Source organism: Natrix helvetica, assembly GCF_964273705.1.
Source record: "Natrix helvetica genome assembly, chromosome: 2".
Taxonomy (NCBI): domain Eukaryota; kingdom Metazoa; phylum Chordata; class Lepidosauria; order Squamata; family Natricidae; genus Natrix; species Natrix helvetica.
The window spans coordinates 84,001,991-84,029,839 of NC_138552.1; the positions used below are offsets into that span (position 1 = coordinate 84,001,991).

A 27,849-nucleotide genomic window follows, 5' to 3' on the forward strand; every position below is an offset into this window, starting at 1 on the left:
ATATGACTAGATATTTATTAAATAGGGAAAGGAGTGAAAAAAGACAAAACATTCATGCAGTAATCAAGTATCAGTTCAAACTTTATTTCCAAGGCATTTCAGTAAATTTTTCTTACAACTTACATACTACATCTGATATTAAAGGCACTTACCTTACATTAAAAAATAAGTAAATTATTTCTTAACCCTAGCTTTATGGAATCACCTAAATTAGCACCAAGAAATGTCTTCATATTCCCACAACAAATAGAAACAAAGTTCCAGTAGCATAGGAAAAGAAATGGTGATGACAACAAATGACAACAATCACATTTCTATTTCTTTTATGGTTTCAGTTCAGAAAACATGAAACTCCTCAAATCCATCATGAAATATAGGTCTAAGTGCTTATACAATGGCTGTTTTTGAAATTGTATATTTAGCAGGAATCTACAATTAGCAGAACCTGCAGAATAAATGTCATTTTCTCATATTTTTGCCATCATATGTACAGTAGTTATTGCATTTTTATTTATTTTTTCTCCAAACTCCTCCCTTTTTAGAAGGTAGTTTTCTTATATCCTTTTTGAGTGTGTACATCACTTCTCTTCAGACTCATTTAAATCTTAAACTTAATTCTTATATACATGTAAAATCTAATGGGGAATTGTGTGCTTTAACTCAATTATTTAAAATAAATATGATATTTCCTCTAGATAGCTGCCAGTTTTATATCTGCAATGGATTTTAGGGAGCAGTATCAAATTATGTGAATCCACAGCCAGAATGTGGTTTTATTATTTTAATAACATCTTGGTTGATATGTTATTGAAGCACTGACATATTGGACAAGAATCTTATACTTTAAAGAGACACCAAATATTTTCCATTGCATTAAAGCAGCTTTTCTCAACCATGGATCTCCCAAATATATTGGGATTGTGTGCCTTGTCATCTGGGAATTGCACTCCCAATGTATTTGGTAGGGCAAAGAGTGTAATAAAATTGTTTCAAAAGCTTAATACACCTAATCACACAATTACAGAGAATTGAACAATCACGGAGAATTGAGCAACGTATTATTTCGGTTTGAAGTTTTTGCGGCGGATTAAAATATAGATTTGTTGCTAAATGTAAGTGTTTTGCTAAGGAAGGAAGGAAGCTTAAGACAGCAAATCATCTCATAGGCCATATTTCAGGTGAATTGTTAAGGCTGTTGCTTCAAAAGCCATTATTGGCCCAATTGTGATCTAAGCTTCAAAGGAAGTTTAAAACCATTTCAATACATTTATCTATCACCTAAAGCATCTATGGCTTATCCTAAAATACTTATCTGTTTTCCATAACAATAATGAATCAAGAAGCTGAATGTTGGCTGATCTAAATTAAACAAAGATGTACTCTCCAATAGCTATCGTCCCATAAAGCAGAATTGTAATTAAGTGTGCATATGCACTCCATGTGTGTCTATACGCATGTAGATGCACATACACACACACAGCACAGACATAGATTGTATTAAAGGAACGGGTTTTTTTTTTTTTATGCTTCCACTATTTGTTCCATGGTGATTGGGCCATTTGCATGGGAATAGTCAGGCAGTCCTTCTTCGTCCAAATCCGAGATGTCAGGTATCTCATCAGATTCTGAAGACAACTCTGTTATAGTGAAATCTGGAATCTATAGAAAAAAATAAGCTCAAATAAATTTGAAGGCAACATTTGAATTCTACGCACTCTCCTCCCCCACCTTACCCCAGCCTTAAGCTTAGGAGGTTCATTTAATGACCCATCAAAGTTACAACGGCACTGAAAAAAACAGACTTTTTCACAGTTACAACCTTCACAGCATCCCCATGTTCATGTGACCAACATTAGGATGCTTGGCAACTGGTTCTTATTTATGATGGTTGCAGTATCCCGGGGTCATGCGATCACCTTTTGTGACCTACTGGAAAGCAAAGTCAAGGGGGAAACCAGATTTGCTGGTTAACAACCATGTTACTAACTTATCAACTGCAGTGATTCACTTATCCACTGTGGCAAGAAAGGTCGTAAAATGCGCAAAATGCACTTCATAACTATTTCACTTAGCAACAGAAATTTTGGGCTCAGTTGTGGTCATACGTCAAGGACTACCTGTATTTTTTCAGCTAGTACCTAATTAATTTGTGGAATCCCTATTACAAAACATGGTAATATCATTAACCCGGGGAGTTCTAAATGGGAATTGGATAAATTAATGGGAGAGAGTTTTTTTCAACAGTATGCCTCCTAACACTAATTGCAAGGAAACAATAGAATAAAGAAGGATATGTTTTCATCTCCTGTTTGAGAGCATCCAATTGTATAAGCCAAGTGACAGAGTTGAGAGATGCCGCATTGGCCAAACCCAACTGGGTGGTTGTTATCATACAGAGTTGTGATCTCTTAAATATACGAGATACAGATAACTAGGGGGAAAAATCTATCATATTCAAAAAACCTAAGAATACGAATGATGTTCACAAAGAGTCTGATTGAATGTTACTCAAAAGTTACTCAAAAGATTGAATGTTACTCTACTTTTCATTACAATTTAAAGATAATGAGCGCTCCTGGAGACAAACTGCTAGTACTGGTTTATTTCGCATTGGTTCTGTTAATGAAATGCGACACTCCAAAATAACGATATTCCAGTATTTTGACTGAAAAGTTAGTCAACGGAGTGAAAATAATTTTGCATTGATGCACTGTATCCTTTTCATCTTCGCTGTGGCATATCTGATATAGCTGGGAAAACTGTAAAATCAGGTACAGTCACGCGGGTACCTCATTTTACGTCCTTTATGATTTACGACTAAAATCCAAATCCTAATTGCAGAGGGCTACCTGTAATTTGCTGTTCAGTTATCAAAAACAACAAAAGTTCCTGAAATTCAGGCCAACAATTAACAATTATTTACTGAGACAGAATCTATTCACTGGTTTTATGTGTTTTTACACTGTTACCTAAATTGGGGACATCACTAACTGAACAGCAAATTACAGGTAGTCCTTCGCATTTAGGATTGGGATTTCACTCGTAAGTCATGAAAGATGTAAGACGAGGTACCCACTTGACTACAACTGATTTTACAACTGTTTTTATGGGAGCCGTTAAGTGAATCACATGATTGCAAGTTTGAATCCGTTGTCCAGATGGGCTGGGGGGTTTTTTTCCCATGAAAACTGCAGAAATCAGGACAAAACAGCAGAAATGAGGAAAAAATATTTGCAATTTGGGATGCTACAACCAGACATAAATGGGAACCTATTGCCAAGTATCCAAAATATAGTCATGTGACTGCAGGGGTATATGCAACATGTCATTAAGGTCAGAAGTCCTAGGACCTTTGGGAGATGTCGTGCTTACATTGAAAGCAATTTTTTTGGGCTTATTAAGTTACATCGATAATTAATACTTACTATTAAGCTATTTGGTTAATAGTAGCTTATTAATATAACTTTTCCCTCTGTATAATTATTTTGTCTCCCAATTGGTATTGTAGCTTTCTTTACAATATTTTATAATTAAAATGATTAGATCTTATATGCCACTGTTATCAATAGACACTTTGCATTAATTTGCAGTTCCTGTCAAAGCTTCCTTTTTAAAATCCCCAACATCAATGGTCTTGGCTACGAAAGAAGCAATATTATGACCTTGTGCCAACAGCCACATAATTTTTCTATACATCATAACACTGCATGTGGTTCCCTGGAAAAGAGGCGCAGGGCCTAAAAACATGCTGCTTCAGCATTTAAGATACATTTGTTTAAAACTTTCCAGCCCAAACCTATACCCTGTTGTATTTCTATCTTCCTTTAAAGGAATAGGAATCATTTTTGCGGTAGAGGGAAGTCTGTGGCTTTCCAAATGACCTTACTTTGCAGCTCCCATCAGTATTGGCCATACGGTCAAGGATCAGGAAAAATGGGAGATGTAGTTCACCAGATCAGAAGTTAAGGAAACTTTCTTACCAGGCACCAGGTAATAATTGACATTGGTGTGGGGTACCAATTGACATTTCTGTCTATAACTTTATTTTTGTGCATGTTATTTATGTTTGTGTATTTACTTAGCTTTTCAGCATCGTTATCAAGTTACTATGCAGAGGTACTGTTGTGGCCCAGCAGCGGCTGGCTGAGCTGTTGGTGGACTCTGACAACTCAGACTATTATGGGACTGCTCTCGAGGATGAGGAAGACTCTGGAGAGAATTTGGAATCAGAGCAGGAACTGGAGAGGCCTGTTAGCCACCAGGTGGCATCTGAGTCAGGGAGCAGTGAAGAGGAACAGAGGGAGGTTGTCCCTGATGTGCGTATGCATAGAATTGATAGGAGAAAGGAACAGCTGTGGAGAAGACATCATAGAAGGAAGTAGGGACAGCTGGCTAAGGTTGTGGCCCCTCCCAAAGAGTTTATAGGTGGAGCGACGGGAGGGGAATCTTTGCAGGAAACAAGTCCATTTTACTAGCCGTTGAGAAAGCATTCCGTAAGTTTAATCTTGGTTTCTTGAAGATAACTTTCTAGGCTCCCAGCCAAGGGGTGGCTTTATCTATGTAATTAGTCGTGGCAGACAGCCAAGTCTGTGTCTGCATATTCATTGGAATCACGGGACAGAACAGGTACCGTGTGTTTTAAGGAATTACTATATTATCCAACTTTGTGCCAAAGTATCTCAGAATGCTTTTGAAGACTGCCAGCCTTCCAGCCCCTAAATATTACTATCATCACTACCAAGCAGCTAGTACAAGTTTGAATTGAGGATTGATTTTTTTTAAAGAGCCAAAACATTTTGGCCTATGAAGTTATTTTCAGAGAAGAACTGAAGATGATCACAAAGCATTAATGTAAGCTCAATGCTAAGACCTGCAATGCAATTTGGGCAACAATAAATGTAACTCAGATTTTCTATATTGAAGTTGTTATTTATATCTTTTATGAAGGAATGGCAATGGCTCAGCCGTTTGGCTTGGAGTCTTGATGGAGGCGCTCTGTTAGAAGTGGTTCTACCAAATGCATTCGAAAAAACGAAATGCACAGGTACAGTATAGATGGTACCTTGCTCAAAGTAGTAACTGTGAGGGGGATCTTGGAATCCTAGTGGACAACCATTTAAATATGAGCCAGCAGTGTGCAGCAGGTGCCAAAACAGCCAACACAGTTCTAGGCTACATAAACAGAGGGATAGAATCAAGATCACATGAAGTGTTAATACCATTTTATACTGCCTTGGTAAGGCCACACTTGGAATACTGCATTCAGTTTTGGTCACCACGATGTAGAAAAGATGTGGAGACTCTAGAAAGAGTGCAGAGAAGAGCAACAAAGATGATTAGGGGACTGGAGACTAAAACATATGAAGAACGGTTGCAGGAACTGGGTATGTCTAGTTTAATGAAAAGGAGACATGATAGCAGTGTTCCAATATCTTAGTGGTTACCACAAAGAAAAGGGAGTCAAACTATTCTCCAAAGCACCTGAGGGCAGGACAAGAAGCAATGGGTGGAAACTAATCAAGGAGAGAAGCAACTTAGAACTGAGGAGAAATGTCCTAACAGGTAGAACAATTAATCAGTGGAACAGCTTGCCTCCAGAAGTTGTGAAGGCCCCAACACTGGAAGTCTTTAAGATGTTGGATAGCCATTTCTTTGAAATTGTATAGGATTTCCTGCCTAAGCAGGGGGTTGGACTAGAAAACCTCCTAGGTCCCTTCTAACTCTAATATTGTATTGTATTGTATTGTATTGTGGTTGGTGGACTTAACAGGGAAGATGTCACAAATGTACCATTCTTGCCTTGTTTTTTATTTTGTATCTAACGTTCATTTTAAGTCACCCAGAGCTGTTTTGCAGTCAGACTGGCAGCTTGTAAATGTAATAAATAAATCTTAATTTATTTTGACCGTTTGTGCTTTTGTTTAATCTGATAAATATTCTGAAACTTTCTTTGTAAAGTTTGTTGTATGTTTACAATAGCAAGGACAGCATTAACTAGATCACGTCCTCTGCAGTGTAGTGTATTTAACCACTATCCTTACCTCATGAAAGAGCCAACCTATTGTCAGTCCCCATCTTTCTTCCAGCTCTCTTATGGGGAAAAAATAAGCATTGACAAGGCAGAGCCCTTAATTTATTTTTTTTGAAACTTCCCTAGTAAGAAAATCTGGCCCCTGATCTCTGAGACAGCAGATGACAATTTTATTTTCAAAAAACATGTTGACCATTGTCTCTTTATTTTATAGTGAGTCTAGTAGCTGGAGGACAATTATTACTGACATTTTATGAAATGATCTTCTAAGCTTAAAGAAGCTATTAAATTTTTTTGTACAAGAAAGTGTAACCAGAGGAGTGTGCATTAAAGCAAAGTAATACCAATAGCAGTTAGACTTATATACCACTTTATAGTTTTACAGCCCTCTCTAAATGGTTTACAGAATCAGCATTTCCCCCCACAACAATCTGAGTTCTCATTTTACTCACCTTGGAAGGATGGAAGGCTTGAGACAACCTTAAGTCGGTTGCACAAAATAATGTGCAACCTGAAGCTCTAGCAGTCCACTTACACAGATGTATGTACCACCTCAATTTGCTCTTGGAAAGGCAGCCATGTGATATTTTAAAAACTACCATGTTTCTAAGGATTCTACTTTAGTTTTCATTCCGCCTTCCCAATAAGGGATTGGATTGGAGAAATGTTGCCTGCCACTGTTTCTTCAAGTCAAAACTTTGGGTCTGCTACAGCACATTTTAATGTTTTTTAAACCAGCTCTTACTATTTAATGAAAGCCAATGATACTAACCAAGAATATTACAAGTGTTTTTGTCCATACAACTGAGCCAAGGTAAGAAACTGTGTGCTATGGTCTGTTTTCATATAATGCCAAAATTATGCACCGGATCAATTTCCCATATTCAAAGCAGGAATACTCCTAAATCTAGAATTAGCTTTTAGGTTCGATTTTCAAAATGATTTAGAATATCTGGTCCCATTTTATTTTACTGCAGGAAGTCAATGCACAATGATGGAATTGTGCAGCCTGAAGAAAATAGTTATGCACATCTATCCAAAGTGTTCTCAAATTTATGGGTTAAATTACCTTTCTATAGCATTGAGATAGCACATTGCAACTTAAGCATTATTTTGTTAGATTGCTGCCAAAATTAGCATTATCCATTTAAGTAACTTGATAATGCCCAAAAGGTGATATGCCAAAATAAGCTAAGGCTAAATTAATTAGAGCTGTTTAGTAACTTCAGGAGTGAATTAAGGAAGGAAATTTAGTAATAGACTAACTCGTGATTTGTTGAAAATCCAGATTTACAGAAGTGTGGCCTAAAACAGCTCCTTTGCTGTTTTATTCTATTTTATTAACTTGAATAGACTCAGTCATTGAGAACGTATCACCTCTCATTCTACAGCCTGTTTCTTCTATATTTAGACAAAACTATTATCACACAGTGTTTTGGAAGTTTTGGAAACTGCTAATGTAATACAGCCAAGTATTAAAACAAAAGACATACATGTCTGCTTGGGATAAACATTTTTTTTCATATCCATGAGTTCTCAATTATAAGAGTCAGGGACTATTACACAATCTGATGGATTGTCCAAGACCACAAGATGTCTGAACTGGATCCCAGTAGTTTTAAAAAAATCACCACCAAGTCACAACCCTTCCTTTGAGACCCGTCAAGCAACAGAAAGTACGATCATATTAAGCTGAAATAGTAAAGCTTAAGCAGCAGATAGTTAGTAAAGCTGGATGGGGAGCCACAGAAGGAAACAAATGCGGCAGCAACATTGAGCCCATCTAATTTAGATGTAATGCATGAAATGCCGATTAAGGGACCAGTCTATATTCACCCAGTTTTAAAATACAACTCAGCTCAATAATCATTGAGTCACAATATAGAATGTTTGTAACCATACTTGCTTACACAATTCAAGAGACAGACTTTGGCTGCTGAAGCATTTATTACTTGAGAGCATACATGGAGAATTACAAGGTGAAGTGCTACCGAAGACAAGCTACACACCCGCGTACACACGGCATGAATCGAATTGAGTGCATAATACTCGAGGGTACTTCTAGTGGAGTTATTAAGTAGTACAAAGTCTTAAGAGTTTTAAATACCATAAATGTTCACAGCACACGAGGAACTCTGGAAAAAGGTTAGTCATAAAATTCATTCAAATAGAGCAGGGAAGCTGATCAGAGTGCTCTTTACGTATTTAAAATAATGTGGCTTAATGTTTTTAAGAAATAGCATGAATGCAAGGGCACCAATATTCTGATTACCCGAGTGTATTTTTTTCAAAAGTTGTTTTCTAATTAAGTGGTTTGCTTTGTTTTATAATACACATTGAAAAGCTTTGTCTTAAATATATTTAAATAGATGAAGATGGGGCTTCATAGCTAAATAGCTGAACAAGGTGTGGTCTCCCCAGTGTAATCAGCTGAGGTTTAGAAGTCATAAGGCACCCATATTTTTCAGTCCACTTCAGTGAAGGACATACAATTCAACTTAAACGTGCAACACTATTTCATTCTGACCGTTCCCTTTGACTCTAATGGAAAAAAGACAAAATTCTGCTAATGGCTAAGCCACCGTGTTAGTTAGGGCACAAAGTGTACATTTCCCCGCCGCAATTTATTCTTCCTTTTCTTCAGGCCGCTTGTTCTCCTGGTTGGTTTTTTTATCCCCTTCACCTTTGTGCTCAGCATTGTGAGGGCCAGCCAACTGTGGGTAAAAAGGACCTACCAGCCAGTTGAGGGGTGTGTTGTTAACAAGATAATCCATCACGTCATCCAACGATTCTTTCATTTTCTTCAATTGCCCTTTACTAGAGGTAAGGAGGTTGTCAGACACTTCTCTGAAAGAAGAGGCTGACCGGAAGCTTTTGTACACATCTCCTGCAATTTCCCCAACGTGGTGAACCTGGTCCTGAATGTTCTGGGGCAAACCCTGTATGCTGGACACCAGCGTGAGGCAGGTTGTCTGAAGCTGCTGACTCAGGTTCTGTGCAATTGCTAGAGTGCGCGATTCAATATGCTGAAAAAGAGAACAGATCTTAGTAGATGAATAGTTCTTTTGCAAACAGTTTTTTTTTAAATTTCACAACTTAAAACAATATCTTTGCAATGCTTCATTAGCGAAGGACGTAGGAAAACCTATTAAGTAGGTTATAATGTGAGCAAGAGCTTCCCACATGGACATACCCAACTTTGGAAGCAAAATTGGATTTAGCTGGGCCATTGTAATATGATTTTATCAAATCCCACCTTTATTTATGCACAGGCAAACTCTGCCCACAGCCTGGAGTTCAATCCTCACAGAGCTCAAAATTAACTCAGCCTTCCATCGTTCCGAGGTCGGTAACATCAGATTGTTAGGAGCAATATGCGAATAACACTTCTACATTGTAAACCGCCTAGAGAGTACCTTTAAAGCGCTATGCAGTGGTATAGAAGCCTAAATGCTATTGTTATTTCAACCCACAAAATGTGGAATGGATCCATCTGCCCTCCCGTAGGATGTAGCAGTGATCAAAATAGTTTGTCAATTCATCTTTCCACCTGCAGCGTAATAGAATTTTCATGTTGTAGAAGAAACTCTTCAATCCTCTAGAACAAGAGGGGAATTTGTAATGATGGTAGAATTGATTTTTTTAAAGTCTGCCTTGTACTTTTCAGTTCATATTCCTTTAATATCTAGCGTTTTGAACTCTTCAGTTATACTCCACTGATCCTTATACTGGCTTGTCTCCTGTAAAGCTTTCTAAGGAGGGGGAAATACTGCCTTTATAGCTTATTATTTTCTATAAAAACTTTTTGGAAGAAAGCAATTAATGCACAGTAGAAACCAGAATAAAAGTTAAGCAAGTGATTTAATCCTAAAAAACAATATCATAGCTGTAGTTTTAAGGAAGTTTTCAGGACATTTTATTGTTAAGTGCTTCAGGGGTACTCAGCAGTTGAAAACAGAAGCCAAACATACGGTAATTACTGACAGAAAACAATCAGTGCAATGAAGACACTGCTATTCTCTTAAGAGTGCAGCAGTGAAATGAAGCTCTTCTTGTGCTCTAGTCTACTTATATTAATTTCTTCATCAGCTTCTCTATGAGATTCAAAAGTATTTTTTTCAAAAGTTTTGCTTCCTGAAAAACTTTAGGCGATTGTGATAGACCCCTTCAAACTGAAGGCAAATATAATTTCAGAATGACTGTGTCATTTAGGGATCTTGAGAAATATGAAATTAACTTTTATAATAATTCTAAGTATTTAACTGCATAATGTTTCCAACACTGCATGAGTTCAACTGGGCCCAAAGCATTTTGCTGCTGATTTTCATTTATACATAGCATCAAATGCATTTCGTTGTAGTATCTAACCGTAGTCAGACAGCAATGACGGATTTCATTTGACCTAATATTACTGTGGCAATGTCCTGGTGAAACCTTCCACCATATGGGTCATTGACAGCACCTGTCATTTTTGGGAAAGAAGTCCAAACGTGAATGCAGACAATGAATCTTAAGTGACATGCTGCACTTCATAGTCTTGCATGCTGTAAGAAGTTTGCCAACCAGCTGAATGTAATTTAGTACTCAGTAGTTGCCAAGAAAATTCTCAACATATCCTTGAAAACTTTCCAGGCAATTTTGTCTGGCTCCACTAACAGATCTTTGAACTGCTTGTCATTGATGACATATCTGATCTTTGGACCAACAAAAATGCCTTCCTTAATCTTGGCATCAGTTAATCTTGGAAACATCTGTCTCAAATAACGAAAACCTTCACCTTACTTGTTCATTGCTTTCACAACATTTTTCATCAACCTTGAGTTATATGTGAAATGGAGGCAAACATATCTTTGACAGGTGAACAAGAGATTCATGGGTCAGATATTTCTGTCCTGGAATCAAATTCTTTTGGAATAGCTATATCTTTTTAATTAAAACGACTCTTTTGCACAGCTGTCCCATTCACATAAGTAACAGTGATTTGATTTGATTACTACACTTTTAGATCTCCACAGCCTTGGTGTACTGGATGTGCTTCAACAACAGTTTCATGTTTTCGTATGGTTTTTTTCATGTGTACAAGAATGCCAATAGGTACTGAAGTATATATATTGCCACTGTATTAAAAACAGAAGATTTCTTCAGAATAGTATGTGATAGGTTAAACTACAGGTTATTTTTGTGATTACCAGCCAAAAATCTATAACGTATGTCCCAAGGTATTCAGGAAGCAAAATTTTTGTCATCCAGAGATAGCAAAGTCACATATTTGATGTCGGCTCCTGACTAATATGTTTCTGGTTTAATGGTTAATGCTGCTGCCTGTGTTACACAATGACAAACTTGTTAACACAATATAAATCATGAAGATACCACTTTTACATGGAATCCGTTCTTTGTCAATGTATCCTCAGCATGTATTCCTTTCCACTTACCTCAGCACTGTGTGAAGCAGCCTCGCCATTTGGGCTAATGTTTTTCTTCCATTCTGTCCAGGAATTATATAACTTCTGTTGGGCATCTTGAAGTTTCACGTTAGCATTAGTCATGTTCTTTCTGGCATATTCCAGCTAGAATACACAACATATCCAATTTTACAAAAGCGTGCATACCTCTTTATTTGTATTGCTTTTAAAATAATGACCCCAAAACCCTGACACCCTGCCCCCCCCCCAAAAAAAAATTACAGACTTCTTGATGTATCATTTATAACTACTGGCCCTCAGGATAAAAAAAATGATGTTAAGTAACTGATCCTATATCTGTGCTTTTTAAAAAAGGAACTTTGGTCTCTTTTTGGCCATCTGACTCCGAAAAAACAGTAGTACAATACAATAATACAATACAATACAATACAATAGTAGAGTTGGAAGGGACCTTGGAGGCCTTCTAGTCCAACCCCCTGCCTAGGCAGGAAACCCTATACAATTTCAAACAAATGGCTATCTAACATCTTCTTAAAGACTTCCAGTGTTGGGGCATTCACAACTTCTGGAGGCAATCTGTTCCACTGATTAATTGTTCTCACTGTCAGGAAATTTCTCCTCAGTTCTAAGTTGCTTCTCTCCTTGATTAGTTTCCACCCATTGCTTCTTGTTCTACACTCATGTGCCTTGGAGAATAGTTTGACTCCCTCTTCTTTGTGACAACCTCTGAGATATTGGAATAATGCTATCATGTCTCCCCTAGTCCTTCTTTCTCTTAAGCTAAACATACCCAGTTCCTGCAACCGTTCTTCATATGTTTTAGTCTCCAGTCCCCTAATCATCTTTGTTGCTCTTCTCTGCACTCTTTCTAGAGTCTCCACATCTTTTTTACATCGTGGTGACCAGAACTGAATGCAGTATTCCAAGTGTGGCCTTACCAAGGCATTTTAAAGTGGTATTAACACTTCACGTGATCTTGATTCTATCCCCCTGTTTATGTAGCCCAGAACTGTGTTGGCTTTTTTGGCAGCTGCTGCACACTGCTGGCTCATATTTAAATGGTTGTCTACTAGGACTCCAAGATCCCTTTCACAGTTACTACTACTGAGCAAGGTACCACCTATACTGTACCTGTGCATTCCGTTTTTGTTGCCTAAATGTAGAACTTTACTCTTTTCACCATTGAATTTTGGTAGCTGCAAGTGACTCTTTCGGTAGCTGCAAGAGTCATAGCTGGTGATTTAGGACTGCTATGTTGGCTGTGCCCTTTTGATAGGTTCACAGCTAAGAGGTGAAATGCATGGTTGAAAACTAAGCCTCACCATTTTCTTCACATTGTTGAAAACCACGGAAAGATTCCCAGACATCGATGTCCATTAATTTGGTTGCTACTGAATTGACAAAATCTGCAGTAGAGTGGACTTGGACATATATGTTCAACAAAGTCAGAACTGGAAATGGGAAAAAATAACCATCTTCTCCCACAGAGATTACGTGGGAGAGGCCACGGGTATCCAGTACAAACCGAAATGACACAAAAATTATGAACTGTGCATCGAGATCCACATTTTGTATTTTCAATTCAACATCATAGGCAGGAAGAGTGGAGCTCGAGTCAGAACACAAATTTCATCTGTTGCTCCCCTTTGCTTCTGGAAGGCCTAGACGACTTTTCCACTATTGTAGAAGGGGGGGGGGGGCGTCTCTTTTAGACACATATTCCCAGATGACACTTTGTGAGCTGGGTACTCAAAAATTGGATTCCCACTCTCCATGAAGAGGGCATGTGATCGGTTTGGCTTAGCACATTTTATACTGTAGTTTACAAAATCCCTTTGTGTTGTGTGAAACCAGGATGCTATAGTGTTGTGGCCCAGCAGGAGCCGTTGGAGCTGCCACCAGACTCCGACAGCGAGGGTCCCTATGAGTCGGCTCTGGAGGATCCTGGACAGGGTTCTGACTCCGAGCAGGGATCAGAGAGGCTGGTTGGCCACCAAGAGGCGCCTGAGGCATGGAGCAGTGGTGAAAGCCAAAGGGAGGATGCTCCTGATGTCATGCCTTGGAGCAGTGGGGAGGAGACAAGGGACAGTGAGTCAAGACGTCAGCAGTGAGTTGTTGGATGCTCGTTACCGGCGCGCTAATAGGCGTCAGGAGCAATTGCGCAGTTACAGGAGGTAATTGCACTCAGCTGATGATAGACTCCTCTCCAGACTATAAAAGGACTGCTTGTGCACACGCCCTTTTGCAGAAGTCAATGCATGAACTAATGTGGGAGAACAGTCTTGTGAGCGTGGCAGGCTGGATTGCTGCCAGTGCTTATCAGTGCCGAGTTGTTATGAAGGCTTATTTGTGTTGGCTTGCTGCCAAGGACCTGTCTGTCTGTAAATAAATCCGGTAACTTATCTGTGGCTTGGAGGGTGTGTTGGTGGGGGGGGGTCAGAACACTATAGTTATGTTCAACAACCTGTGGTTAAAGTAAGCCAAGCTTAGTGTGATGTGCAAATGTGTCCCATGTGCAAGGTAGGCATTTTATTTAAGTTCTAGGCTCTTGTTTCATTTTTCTCATGTTTGATCCTGGGAACAAAAGCAATTCAGCAGTGAAGTCTGAACCTCCCCGTTTAAAAAAAAAATCCATGGAGAATTGAAGGAGTGACTAATTTGTTGCATAGTCATCAGACTTGTTCCATAAGCTTGATATCATTATTAACTAGTCTTCATTTGGGGTACTTTGTCTACAATCTTTTGGAGGAAAGAATAGAACTGATGCTTGAGGATGTATCAACGTGTGGTTTTTTTAGGTTTATCCCTGTTGTATTAAAAACATGTTCTGACAGGTCATTTTATTTTATTCTCTAGTCACAGGTGACAAATACCTTAATTTTTAAGATTTGATGGGAGTTCAACTTTGTGAATATCATTAAAAGTCCACCAAAAAAAGGAGGATAAAAGAAAACACACATTCAGAAGATCACAATATTACTGATACAACCTACTTAAGAAAAATGACATACTTACCAGGTTAACAGTATAATTGAGCTGAGAAATGGTCTCTTGGCTTTTGAGCTTAGCATCCCTAAATGCATTTAGAGCCTGTTGATAGGTACGTGCTCGGACCTTTGAAGACAAAGACCCTAGTCTAACATAGTAACTTAGCTTCTGGTCTCCAGTTTCAAATCCTTCGATGTTGGTAGTTTCTTTCTCTGCAGAGTCAAAATACAAACCTATTAGTCTTGTCATCAGGCCCATATCATGTACATACCACCAAAGTCCAAATTACTTCTTAATGGTAAATTGGCCAGCTCAAATCAGGAAAAATTACTATCGTCACACAATAAGGAGGAAGGGATCCCGTTAAGGGGTCAGAGGTATGCTTTGCAAAAACATAAATTCTATGCAAAAAAACATGATAGGTGAGAGACTACGAGCTGGGCTCTATTGTTAGAAAGCATACAGTCAGAACTAATCTCTAAACCAGCATTTGTATACAGCCACGTTTCTCATCCGTGGCAATTTTAAGCTATGCAGACTTCAGTTCCCAGAATTATCCCCTTTATTAATTCTTACTTCCCCCTCTTATGGGCTGTACATCATTATTATTATTATTATTATTATTATTATTATTATTATTATTATTATTATTATTATTATTATTATTATTATTATTATTATTATTATTATTATTATTATTATGTTAATCTTTGGTGAGATTCATAGCCTTTGGGGCTGGTTGGTAGCTCAACAGCTCGAGTCCTAACCAAGGACCTAGGAACTGTTAAGGTAACGTGGGAGGATATAAGTTGTTCCAAGTAGGGTGGTTTTTTGTAGAGTCAGAATGTTCAAGTCAGGTAAATTTAGAATTTCCAAATAGCAAGGTAGCCCTTTAGGTATTACTCCAAGGGCTCCAATTACAATTGGGACAACACATGATTTCTTTTTCCACAGTCGCTCAACCTCAATTTGCAAGTCCTGGTATTTTGTGATATTTTCTTGCTGTTTATCTTCAATTTGTGCATCACAAGGTATTGCAATGTCAATGAACCATACTTTTTTTCTTTTCAATTATTGTTATGTCAGGTGTGTTGTAGGCCAAGTGCCTGTCAGTCTGGATTCTGAAGTCCCACAAGATCTTGCCTTTCTCATTCTCTAAAACCTTCTCAATCTGATGGTCCCAGTGGTTTTTGCTGTACTCAAATCCAAACGTATGGCACAATTTCCAGTGACTAATCTTAGCAATGCGGTCATGGCGTTGTAGTCAGGTAGGTGAAATTTTGCTACACCCGTTGATCAAGTGGTCGACTGTCTCATCTTTCTCATTACAGAGGCGACATTTGCTGTTGGTGGTAACATGCTGAATTTTTGCCTTCATGTAATTTGTGGCTAAGGCTTGTTCTTGAGCTGCCAAAATAAAGCCTTCTGTTTCTTTTTTCAGTACTCCTGATCTTAACCAGTTCCAAGTTAGTTTTTGGTCAGCTTTGCCTTCAATACTTTTCAAGTATTGGTCATGCATAGCTTTGCTTTTCCAATTTTCAGCTCGCTTCTCAATTACTTCTTTCTTATATTCAGCTTTTAACTTAGTTGTCTTCAAAAGGCCTCCTTTATTTACTTCCTTAATCATTGGTTCTTCACTTTTCTGTATGTAATCATTCAAGCTGTGTCTTTCTTCTTCCACAGTCTGCTTTACTTGTAGGAGTCCTCGACCACCCTCTGCTCTTGGTAGATACAATCGGTCAACATCACTTTTAGGGTGCAAAGCATGATTCATTGTCATAAGCTTCCTTGTTTTTCTGTCCAAATTGTCCAACTCCATCTGGGTCCAGTCAATTATTCCTGCAGAGTATCGAATTACAGGTATAGCCCAGGCATTTATGGCTTTTATGATATTTCCTCCACTCAGTTTGGACTTTAATATCTTGCGAATTCGTCGAATGTACTTGGCTGAGGTTAATTCCTTGACTTTATTATGCATTAAGTCAGAGGCCTCTAAAATCCCCATGTACTTGTAGCCGTCTTCAGGTTTTACTGCCTTTATCATTTCTTCATTCTCAAGTTGTATTCCATCATTTTCTAGGACCTTGCCTGCCTTGGTTGCCATTGTTGCACATTTGTCAATTCCAAACTGCATACCAATGTCTTGGCTAAATTCTTTTGTGCTTTCAATTAATAAATTCAGTTCAGCTTTTGTTTTACCAAACAGCTTTGAATCATCCATGTACACCAAGTGTGAAATTTTCAGTCCTTTCTTTGCAAGTTCGTATCCACAGTTCACCTTCTTCAAAATGGTTGTCAGTGGTAGCATTGAGAGCATAAAAAGTAGGAATGAAAGGGAATCACCCTGGAAAACGCCTCGTTTAATTTCAACTTCACCCAGTTCTTCTCCATTAGCCATAAGCTGCGTTTTCCAGAGGTTCATTGAAGTTTCCTTGAATTTTTGTCTGTTGCTGCTGATGCCAAAGATTTTCAGGCATTTCTTGATCCAGCTGTGGGGAACTGAATCAAACACTTTCTTATAGTCTATCCAAGCCATGAACAGCTTGGTTCGTCTTTTCTTTGAATTCTTTAGGATTAGCTTGTCAATCAGCAGTTTGTCCTTTGTTCCTCTTGAATTTTTGCAGCATTCTTTCTGTTCTACAGGAAGCAAGTCATTTCTTTCCAAGTTTCCATAAATTTGATTGATATCAGTAAGGAGCTTATATGTTCTTGGCAAACAGGTGATTGGCCTATAGCAGCGATGGCGAACCTTTTTTGGCACGTGTGCCATAAGTGGGGGGAGCGCAGGGGGGTAATGTGCGGGCGTGCCGCACCCATAAGGCAATGCACGACCCCAGTGTGCATGCACGCACTACAGGCGCTCCCCATTTTTACATGCTTTTTTCGCCCTCCTCAGGCTCCAGAGGCTTTACAGGAGGCCGGGGAGGGTGAAAACAGTGTCCCCCCGCCCCCCCCCAGACGCCCTCTGAAGGCGTCAGGGAAGCCTCCGGACAGTCCCTGAAGCCTTTGGAGCGCTCAAAACGATCCTCCGAGCAAACCAGAAGTGACTTCCGGTTTGCTTGGAGGGTTGTTTTAAGCGCTCCGAAGGCTTCAGGGACTGTCTGGAGGCTTCCCTGACACCTCCGGAGGGCGTCCGGGGGGGCGGGGGGGGGCCTCTTTGCCTTAGGTTCTTCAAATTGCTCAAGTCTCCATGAAATTTTTTGATCTTCAATTCCAACCGAATTTTCCACTTAGGCTTCCCCTTCTTGCCTCTTTGGTTCCTTTGTATTTTCAAACCCAATTATTTGGTGGTTATGAAGGCTGCTGCATACATCAGCTGGTTTGTTTCAGCTAATGTAGTGGTTTGATTGGTTTGCACAGCCTCATTGACCTTTTTTAGTACATTTCTCAATTCTTTCCGGTTCACTTGGTTCAGCTTTAGCAAACGTTTTCTTTCAGCATCTTCCATTTGATTCTTTATTTTCTCAGCTAATTGAGCACTATCTGTTGGTGCTTGTTCTTCAGTGCTTCCTTGTTCTTTATCTTCATCCATTTCAGCAGCCTCTTCCTCTTTCTTCCTCAGTTTGCTTTTGAGTCTGCAAATTATTCTTGATGTTACTCTTCTTTGTTGGTATAATCAGACCATTAGTTGCTTTCTCTTCGATTCCTGTTAATTCTGCTGTAGCGAAAAATTTGTGGCTCAGAATTACACATCGTTGGTCCATTAGCCTTTGTTCACTGATATCACAGTCCGTGTGGTTCACCTTCCAAATATGATACATTCGTTTTTGAAATCCACGTTTTTCTGGCTCAGACTGATAGTAAGCTTCCATAATAGAGATGTTTTCTTCCCTAGTCCAGATTTTTTCCTTTTTTTTCCAGTAGCTTGTCAGCTCCATGCCCTGGTTGCCTAGCAGAGGGAGGTGAGCCCTATAGCTCATTTTGCGCAGAATGCCCAGGAGCCATAGCATCCAACGGAACCCTTGTTAATCCGGGCGACGGTTCAGCTGGCATGAATTTCATTTTTCTGGTATTCACCATGTTTGAATGGGTTGTGGAGCAAATTTTGTCTGGCCCTTCACCTAAGACTTGTCTGATATGGTTGCACCTGTTCAGCATAGCCCTTAGGATCACTAGAGCGTGCAAGCCCCTCCACCACAAGGTAAAGCTCCTCGGAGGGAGCATTACTACTACTACTACTAATAATAATAATAATAATAATAATAATAATTGTTCTTCAAATACACCAAGTGCTTCTGTACTGGAGACAAATTGTGTGCCTAACCACAATTGGCCAAATAAAGTATAGGGTATTGCTGGCTGGAGAATTCTGGGACTTGAAGTCCACATATCTTAATGCTGCTATGGTTGAAAAACATTGACATAGAGAAAAAATTTCACCTTCCTCACTGCAACAAAAGCTACTAATCAAACCAAAATAATAAGTTTTCCAATCCCATGTATGTATTATCGTATTTCCCTGAAAATACGACCTACCCTGAAAGTAAGTCCTAGCTTGATTTTTTTACATATGCACCCAATATAAGCCGTACACCCCCCCGGTGGTGGGTTTCCATTTTTTAACTACCAGTTCGCTCGTGCGCGATGCTTCTGCGCATTTGCAGAAGCGTCCAGGCGGGTGGGCAGCCTCCTGCCGCCGCTACTACCAGTTCGCTCGATCTGGCCCTAACCAGGAGCAACCCACCTCTGCCCCCCCGCAAATAAGCCCTAATTAAGGCCCCGCCCACTCCAGGGTGCACAGGCAAAAATTAAAGCTAGGGTAGGGATGGGGGTGGAGCTGGTCTTACCTTTAGACAATTGCTTCACACACCCCGACACCTGCCTTGCCCATCTATTTTTTCTCCAGCTGGCAAGGCTTTCCTGAAGGAGTCTGCAATAACTGAGCTCTGAATCGATCCGGAGCTCTGTTATCAGCTGCAGAGGTCTTCAGGAAAGCCTTGACGGTCCTGCTGGCCGCAGAAGTAGTTCCTGAAGGCTCTGACAGCAGAAAGGAGTGCGGGAGTGATGGACACAAGTCAGATGTGTCAGTGGATGATATCCCCCCCCCCGAAAATAAGACCTGGTGCCTTTTTTGGTGACATACATACATACATACATACATACATATGAAAGGGTCTTATTTTTGGGGAAACACAGTAGTAACTTTGGTTACCGAGTCTTCCAGCAGTTCCTTACCCAGCTCTTCTGTGGTATGTGGAAGGTACTGCTCAACAAGCGTTTCAGACTTGCTGAGTGCCGTATCCACCCCAATGGTGACTAGGCACACCATCCGACTCTGCAGAACAGTGTTAATGCTGCCATGGACTGCATATTTAGTGAGCTCCACGCTGTCCAGAACAACCCCTTTTGTCTTGTCAACAACTTCACTCAGGGTGTGTGTGACTGTATCCTTGGCACCAGTCACCGTGGTTGTCACGGCCTCCTTTGCACCAACAACTGCATCCACAGCATTGGCAACCACCTAAAAGAAGGTAGATGTGTTTCTCCACGAGTTCAAAGAACATACAAACGTAGTCTATTCGCTTTAATGATCAGTGATGTCAAGAGGCATCAGGTACGTCAAAAACAAGAGGTGGTAGGTTTGTTGTAAAGGAAAAAAAAAGATGTGGATTGAGAAAGCAGAATGTATAAACTTCTACTTCCATGCCTGCCTTCTGTTAGAGAAGAAAACAAAACCTCCATTGGACATCCCTGTTGAAAGAACTTAAGATAATTTAAATACATCCAGGTATCTAGGCCTAAATGAATTGCATTCTAGGTGCTAGCAGCGGTGATGGGGAGCATCTCCAAAAAGAGATAAAGGTAGTCCTCAATTTATAACCACAAATGAGCCCAAAATGTATGTTGCTAAGTGAGAAAAGTTTGCCCCATTTTACGACTTTTCTGTCACATTTGTTAAGTGAATCGCTGCCGTTGTTAAATTAGTAACACGGTTGTTAAGTGAATCTGGTTTCTCAATTGACTTTTGCTTGTCAGGAGGGTCACAAAAGGAGATCACACGACTCAGTGACCGTCATAAATGCGAGTCAGTTGTCAAGCGTCTGAATGTAAAACATGTGACCATGGGGATGAGGCAAGGGTCATAAGTGTGAAAAATGGTCATAAGTCACTTTTTTCAATTCTGTTGTAACTTCGAACGGCCACTAAGTCAACTGTTCTAAGTCGAGGACTACATGTATAAAATATTTGGTGTCTTTCTTCCTTGCTCATGGGGGATTATACAGTATAGAACATTTCACAGATGCAAAACAGTCTTTATTGACAGATAGAACTTCCTATCCTAGAAAGGTGATATATTTTATATTCTCAATTGATCTATGCATGAAACAATAGATGTCAAATCCATGAATGAACCTTTTTTTTATCAACTAACATCATAGTCAGCCCTTCAGATTTATTGCACATCTGCTCAAAATTGATTTAGGTCTAATCCAATCTAACTGCCCCTCTAAATGTCAAGTACCAATCCAGATTATTTGAACACAACCCCATTACAAGATGATGGGATTAAAGGCAAATAAAAATATGTCCCAACAACCTACCTTACCAGTTGGTTGATAGAGTATAGGCAATTTTTCTTCAACTTTGTCCAAACCCATGCAAGCATAGCTATTGGCCACTGCAACTGCAACAATTAAGGACAGAGTTCAGATACTGCTGAACAATTCTATGGGTATAGTTATGGATCCGGCACTTTAAGTAAAATAATTTGGTATTGACAATATTTGAAAAAGTACCAAAAGGGCAAGGAAAATTATTATGGGATTGTGGAGTGTCATTTATTTGTTCGTTAAATTTAATTGCCGCCTATCTCTCTGTGCTGCACTACACAGTAAAATAAATAATATTCATTTGTAGAGGTTTGGCATGTCCATTTGTGTACATATACAATACAGACCAAGAGAGCACGGAGTGTGCGCATGTGTGAAAATGCAGGGAGGCTAAGGAAAGCAGAGATGGGGTGTGCGCGTGTGAATGCACAGAGGCAGGAAAGAGGGTAAAAGGTATTTGTATGTGTGTGAACACAGGAAGATCTGGGGGAAAGTGTACCTTTTTTGTCCATGCAGGGGAGTGCAGGGAAAAAGGGCATGGGGTGAATTAGGGAAAGGAGGTGAAGGGTGCATGAGTGTATGTGCATAGGGAGGCCAAAAAAAAAGAGGGCATGAGCGCAGGGCGTGTGGGGTACATGTGAAGATAGAGAGGTCAAAGAAAGAAGATAAAAGGGAATTTCAAGGACCAATCGTAAGTCCCTTTGTTCAGCGCTGTTGCAATTAAAATTGTTGCTGAATGAATGATCATAACTCAAGGACTACCTATAATGAGGTAAATTCCTCTGCAGCTTAAATCTAAACTCCAAGTAAATATGTTTATGCTTATCTTTGTAGGAGTAAATTAAACTTTTAGGTCAGAAATTGGGCAATAAATGCAATAAATCTGCATCTATTTCTAAGTGTCCTGAATAGCTGGATATACTTTAAAGTTGGAGTTCTAATGACACTCTCCTTGCAACATTCCTGAGAGGAATAGCTGTTCTCTGAGGCAAGCAATTGGTGGCTTTTAAATTTACTACTAAACAGTTGAAGGACAGCCATGGCAGAAGTATATAAAATTAACATAGAATAACATATGTGAAAGGTTAATTTTTCTTCCCTTTTCATATGCTGATGCAATTCAAGGTCATCTACTGGAACTAAATGTGGTGAGGTTCAGGACCCATGTAAGAAAAGCTTTTTCTCATACTTCCAGTAAATAATCAATTGGTCCCCTTCATGTCAGCCTTGACCCCTGGCAGTTGCCTATACAAACCCAAACAGTTACCTGTGCAAGACCTGTAGTAGTGATTGGCTATTGCTTTCTTCCTAAAGCTAAGAATGAATGACTGGCCAAAATCACCCAGCTGGTTTTGTGGCCAAGATGGGACTACAACCTAATATCCTGGGCTCTTGGTCTCTAGTCCTGTGTGCCTTAACTGCTACACCAAATTGGCTGTGCCAGCACATTGTTAAACAACTGAATTTGCTACCCACAGGTGGAACAGCAAGTTTGTCTTCATCAAAGAATTGTTCTGTGGTTCCGATTCATGGAAAACCAGTCTAGCCATGGTTGTTAGTACAGATTATTTACTACTTCCTTCTTTACAAGCCACGGTAAAAGGATATTAAAACAGCCTTAGTTTGTGACCTTCCCCCAAGGCCTCCAATGACGTATAATATTGGAAATGGCCCTTTGGCCTGATCCAGCAGGCTCCTCTGAATTAAGGAAGTATCAAAAACTAGTTCAGCATTTTTTTTTTGCCATCATAAAACAGGAACCCTCCTGAATTCATCTTTTAAGGCCAAAGTTGAGCACAACGTTCCCAATAGCAAGCTGAAAGAGCCCTCTAAAGAATGACCAAATATTTCCTGGCCTGCTGTCACTTTGCAAAATTAGATTTTCCCTGAGTCAACGCCCACACACAACAGAGTACTGTGTAAAATATAAACTGTAGTTTCTGAGAGTGAGGCATTTAGAAAGTAGGTGAAAGGTAAATGCAGTCGTTGGGTGGAAGTGGGTGAAGAGTGATGACCCAGCAAGCTTGAGCAACAGCTATTTATTTATGTATAGCTTATGAATCAAAGTTCTTTCAAGTTCCTGACACATAAGCCATCAGACTTTTAATCTTGGAGGCTAAACCTATTTAATTTTAAAAACCTGAAGTTCAGCCATGGCAGCTCTTAGGTTTGCTGCAGACATTATTAAACATTCTCCAAAGAGTTATTATTTGAAGTAGGTTCAGCAAATGACATGTTGAGAAAATGTTCTGTTTGAGTGCACACATTTTGGCTCTGGTGTCAGGGCCAGTGACATACTCAAATTCGAAGAAAGGGATGTAATATGCAGCAAGCAGTATATGACACATTAGGAGGAACAGACCTCCTGCCATCTCATCTCATTTAATCTCTCATTCCAACCATCTTTCACACCTATTTCCAAGCTTCCAACTCTAATCTAATCTAATCCCCACCTTTCACACCTATTTCCAAACTTTCAACATTCTAGTGTCGCTTTGTTCAAATTCTTTTAAGGAACTAGAATAACAGAGATGTAAAGGTATCACACAACCTGTTGAATAACAGAGATGTGAGGGTATTATACAAAAGATGTTGAAAGTGCTTTTCAGGCTAAAAAACAGAAAGAAATGAAGAGGACACACTAAACTCCTGAAGTTCCAAAAACGCGTGGAAAAGAAGTAGGCTTACTTTGTGGCTCCAACTTTTGGATGATGGGTAGGGCACTGGTCAGGGCCACTGCTGTAATAGTCTTCACTCCTTTCTCTGCCATCTCACAGACAGATTTCAGATAGGGGTAATTATCTTTTGTGTTGACATAAGCAGAAGAGACCATATCGTAGGTGGAACTCACCAGGGGCAAACTAGCAACCCTGGAAACTACGTTCTGCAAAAATATGAAATACAAGATGATTTACTCACAATTCTTTCTCAAAAGTAGCCTAATATCCTTTATTTAATTGAGACATACCTGCTGGGCATCAGCCAACACCGCTGCCATCTTTTTGCCTTGATTGTTTTAGAGTCTGGTAGAGGATTAGAAGTAGTAAAAATTATTTTTAAAATAGAATTTTTATCTTTGTCAACAGCAAAGTATTTAATTTCTAAACATGTGTTTTGTGCAGAGGAATGTTATAAGTCTGAATATTGGAAATAACATCTTTTCGATATTGCAGGACAATGTGCAAAAGTGCCAAAAAGTAGTCTAAGCAACACCCAAGTAAAGCATACAAGAGGTATAAAAGATTTTGACAAAATTATTTCAGTGTATTTAACACTTTCAAGACAGTTTGACTTTTGACTTCAAAACTTGCTCAATTTAAAAAGCTAAAATTCAGCACAGGAAGCTTAAATTTGCAATTAATAAAGCTGGGAGCTATGTTACCATACAAAGCCATAAAACAGGAGCTTTAATAATTCGATTCCAAAATTAAGGCAGACAAAAAGTGTTTTTATATTCTATAATGAGTTGATAGCTTTTATATGTGACTAGTATGTTGTAAATACTTTAGCACCACTGCTGGGTGTGGCAGTATTCTTCTGAAGCCATGATTATTATCCACATTATATGACAACAGCATTATTCTTACTAAAATGTTCTAAAATATCGGCCTAGCTTATGAAAAGATGATCTTGAGTATAGTCATAAAAATCTGACAAGTTCTGCTTAAAATTATTTGACTGTTATGCGTACAACATTTCACTCAACAGCAGGCTTTCTTTGCATAGGCAGTGAGACTTACTTTTTATTCTAACCAGCATTTTAAAAATAACTTATCTGAAGACCTTACAATTAGCAAAAAATGGCCCACAGGATTGTGCAGACTTCCCTTTTACCAGAGTATTTTGTTATATAAGGGACAAAGTTATATAAAAAGCAGCATTCTTTATTCTGTACGTATAGAGAATATTTTGCTTTGTCTTTTAAGAAAACACATTCCCATTCAATATTCCACAAATTTCAGTCATTACTATTTCATGGAATGTAATTCAGTGGCTAAAAAGACCAGGGTTGTCTAGTGGTTAAAGCACAAAGTTAGCAATCTGGGAGACTTGAGTTCTAGTCCTGTTTCAGGCACAAAGCCAGCTGATGCCTGGGCCAGTCACTCTGTCTGGACCCTAGGAAGGAGGCAATGGCAATGTGCTTCTGAAAATGTTGCCAAGAAAATTACAGGGACTCAGTCAGCACCCCAACTCCCCGCAATAAAAAAAAATGACTCAAAGGAACAAACACCCACATATACTTAACCAATATAGAACAAACCTACTATTCCATGTGAATCAATGCATATTGTTCCTCACCCATCTTAAATATCCAAGATTTTTAAAGCTTCAGGATTAGATGGTGATTAGGGTATTCACTAAATAAGTATTTAAATAGGATATTTAAAGATATAGGAACGGGAGAAATGTAGGAAATGGAAACATTCAGAGCTTTCAAGTAAGCGAGAAAACAAGTTCTACTCATAAACAAGACCGACATACTTCTAAAAGCATATATTTAAACTTTCAGTCTTTTTTCCGTAGCAGAATATTTGTTTCGATTCTGAAAAGGGTTTGGTTTTTTGGGAGTTTTTGCTTTTGCTTTTAATCCGCCAATACACCCGTAAGTATTCCTAAAACTTCAGCTACTGGCTAACACCCACCGACTGGAATTACATCCTAATCCGAAAAACTGTAAGAGATGTTGGACACTTTTTTTCCAGCAGCCAGCAAATTCATCGATCGAGGAGGGAGAGGTGGGGAATTAGTTCTCCCTGGCAACGTTTTCTGCCGCTTCCAAAGTTTTCTCTCGAGGGCAAACGCAATCCTTTGGCACCATATATTTTCTCTCCGCGTTCAATTTTATTTTTGTTTTTTTAAAGAGGGGTCAAAACGAAGCCTGCAATCCTACCACTGCATCTATGGGAAGGACGCCCAAGCATTTCTTTAGCCTTTGCACACACAAACACCCGAGGTGCTTTAAAGCCGAGTCCAAGAGAAACAAAAGGCAGTAAAATTCTACAAACTCAGAGTAGACGTACAGCCAATTTTTGCTTTCTTGCAAGGGCTTGCAAGAAAACCTACGGGGAAAACACTTACTTTTCCCAAGTGATGGGACGAGCAAGTGCGTTTCCAGAGCCACGGTTCTTTGCACCGAGGTGCAGGGTCATTCATCCTTCTACTTTACCTCCTCCGAGGCTAAAACGGAAAGGTCCGTCCTCCCCACTAAGGCAACGGCTACTTAAAACAGACCCCTTGCCCCAAAGAGTAAGTACCGTACTCACCCGGGAAAAACCAGAGGTTGCTAGCAAAAGCCGTACAAGCAAGGTCGCGCGGAGCCTAACCACCTTAAGTCTCGAAGGATTGTCACAGCTCGGGTGCCGCCCCGGGCAATTTATGCAAAGAAGCCGCCCGTCACCACCGACAGACCAGCCAGTCACATCTCGCGATAGCTACGGATCCGACCGCTAGGAGAGCAAACTTCGCCCTCCTCTTGTGATTTAGTGCTAAAGACCTCGCTTTCTCGAGAAACTCCGTGTTGGAGGAGGAAGGCCGCCGGAAAAGTAGCAAATGCACCTTAAAATTTAATTTTATTTGTTATATTATTTTGTTTTAGGTTTGGTTTAGTTTAGTTTAGTTTAGTTGCTGTTTTGGTCCCTCGCCGTGCAGCGGAAGGCTCGCTGCAGAGGCAGGGAGGGAAAAACGATTGCAACGCTTTGTAGCAGCCCTGAGGTCCTCGGAAAAGCGCCTAAAAAACAAACGAACGAAATGTAAGCGTTTGCATGCAAACCGGACAGCAAAGTCATGCCCCATTGAGCATACTAATAAGAATGCTTGGATGGTTAGGTTGCGGCTAAAACAACAAGGAACGCACTTCATTTGGAAGTAGACAATGCTGTATTGCCTTCTAAGAACTGAAGATAAAATCTCTGCTCCTTGGGACTTCAAGGACGTGGTTAGTTTGCTTGATTTACGACATGCCTTTCATTTCCAGAGCTCAAAGCAGGAGACATACTGTAGGAAATTAAAACCCTCCCCTCTCCTAGAAAAATGAAATATCCTGGGAAATAGTGAAAAGGCAGAATACTATATTCCCTGGATAAGAAATGGAGAAACATGTTTTTAGGCAGGAAACAGACTCTCCTAATAGCTCCCACCTTTGTCAACGGGCCATAAAAAGGCCTGAACCAGTCTATTCTACATAACAAAGATCTCCCCCTTCAGCTCCAGAGTGATGGGATTAAGGCATGATAGTATTAGCCGCTTACTCATCTCACCACAGAGTACCTGGGAAGAAGCAATGCTCAACCTAACCTGTACTCAAAACACAGCCTACATAGTTGCTCCTGCATGGCCCCATGGGAGTCTGACAAGCAATCAGAATACAAGCTCAGGTTGAAAGCCCAGGGAGGACATAAAACCAGGGACTTTCAGCATCTGGGCCTCTTCTTCGCCCAACATCTGGAAGCATGTGATAACCCTTTTTCCTCAGGACCTCAAGCCATGTGGTCCTGTCCACCATTAAAATCTTTCCAAACAGCCTCCATGTTTCCAGTGTCTTTTTCTCCACTTGGAACTGAACCCAGAAGGACGTTTCTTTGACAACAATTCTAGAAGGTACGCTAAGAGAGTGAGTTGTCTGGCTAAAAGTTACTCAGTGAGGTGCCATGCTTGAGAATCAGTGGTGGTTACGGATCCCGTTCCAACCGGCCCGGTGGCGTCCACATGGATGTGTGCAGCACACATGCGCAACCTGTGCATGCGTCTTAGCACCTCAGCGAGCCTCTGCGACGCTCCAGCTGCTTAGCGGAGCGTTGCGCAAGTGCTGTGCGTGCCATGCGCGGAAGCGCATAAGACTTAAAAGACCAGTAAC

The 27,849-nt window shown here is 39.8% G+C and overlaps 1 protein-coding gene across 1 annotated transcript; it reads right to left on the reverse strand.

Moving 5' to 3' along the window:
* Positions 1 to 62: 62 nt before the first annotated feature.
* PLIN2 (perilipin 2) lies at positions 63 to 24,025 on the reverse strand. The gene is made up of 8 exons (XM_081944507.1): positions 23,965 to 24,025; positions 23,685 to 23,880; positions 20,988 to 21,070; positions 19,621 to 19,906; positions 14,473 to 14,657; positions 11,467 to 11,601; positions 8,767 to 9,057; positions 63 to 1,659 (listed from the first exon to the last, which is right to left on the reverse strand). Exons 1-8 carry the CDS (start codon positions 23,992 to 23,994, stop codon positions 1,522 to 1,524), a joined length of 1,344 nt encoding a protein of 447 aa, XP_081800633.1. The 5' UTR covers positions 23,995 to 24,025; the 3' UTR covers positions 63 to 1,521.
* Positions 24,026 to 27,849: the final 3,824 nt, after the last annotated feature.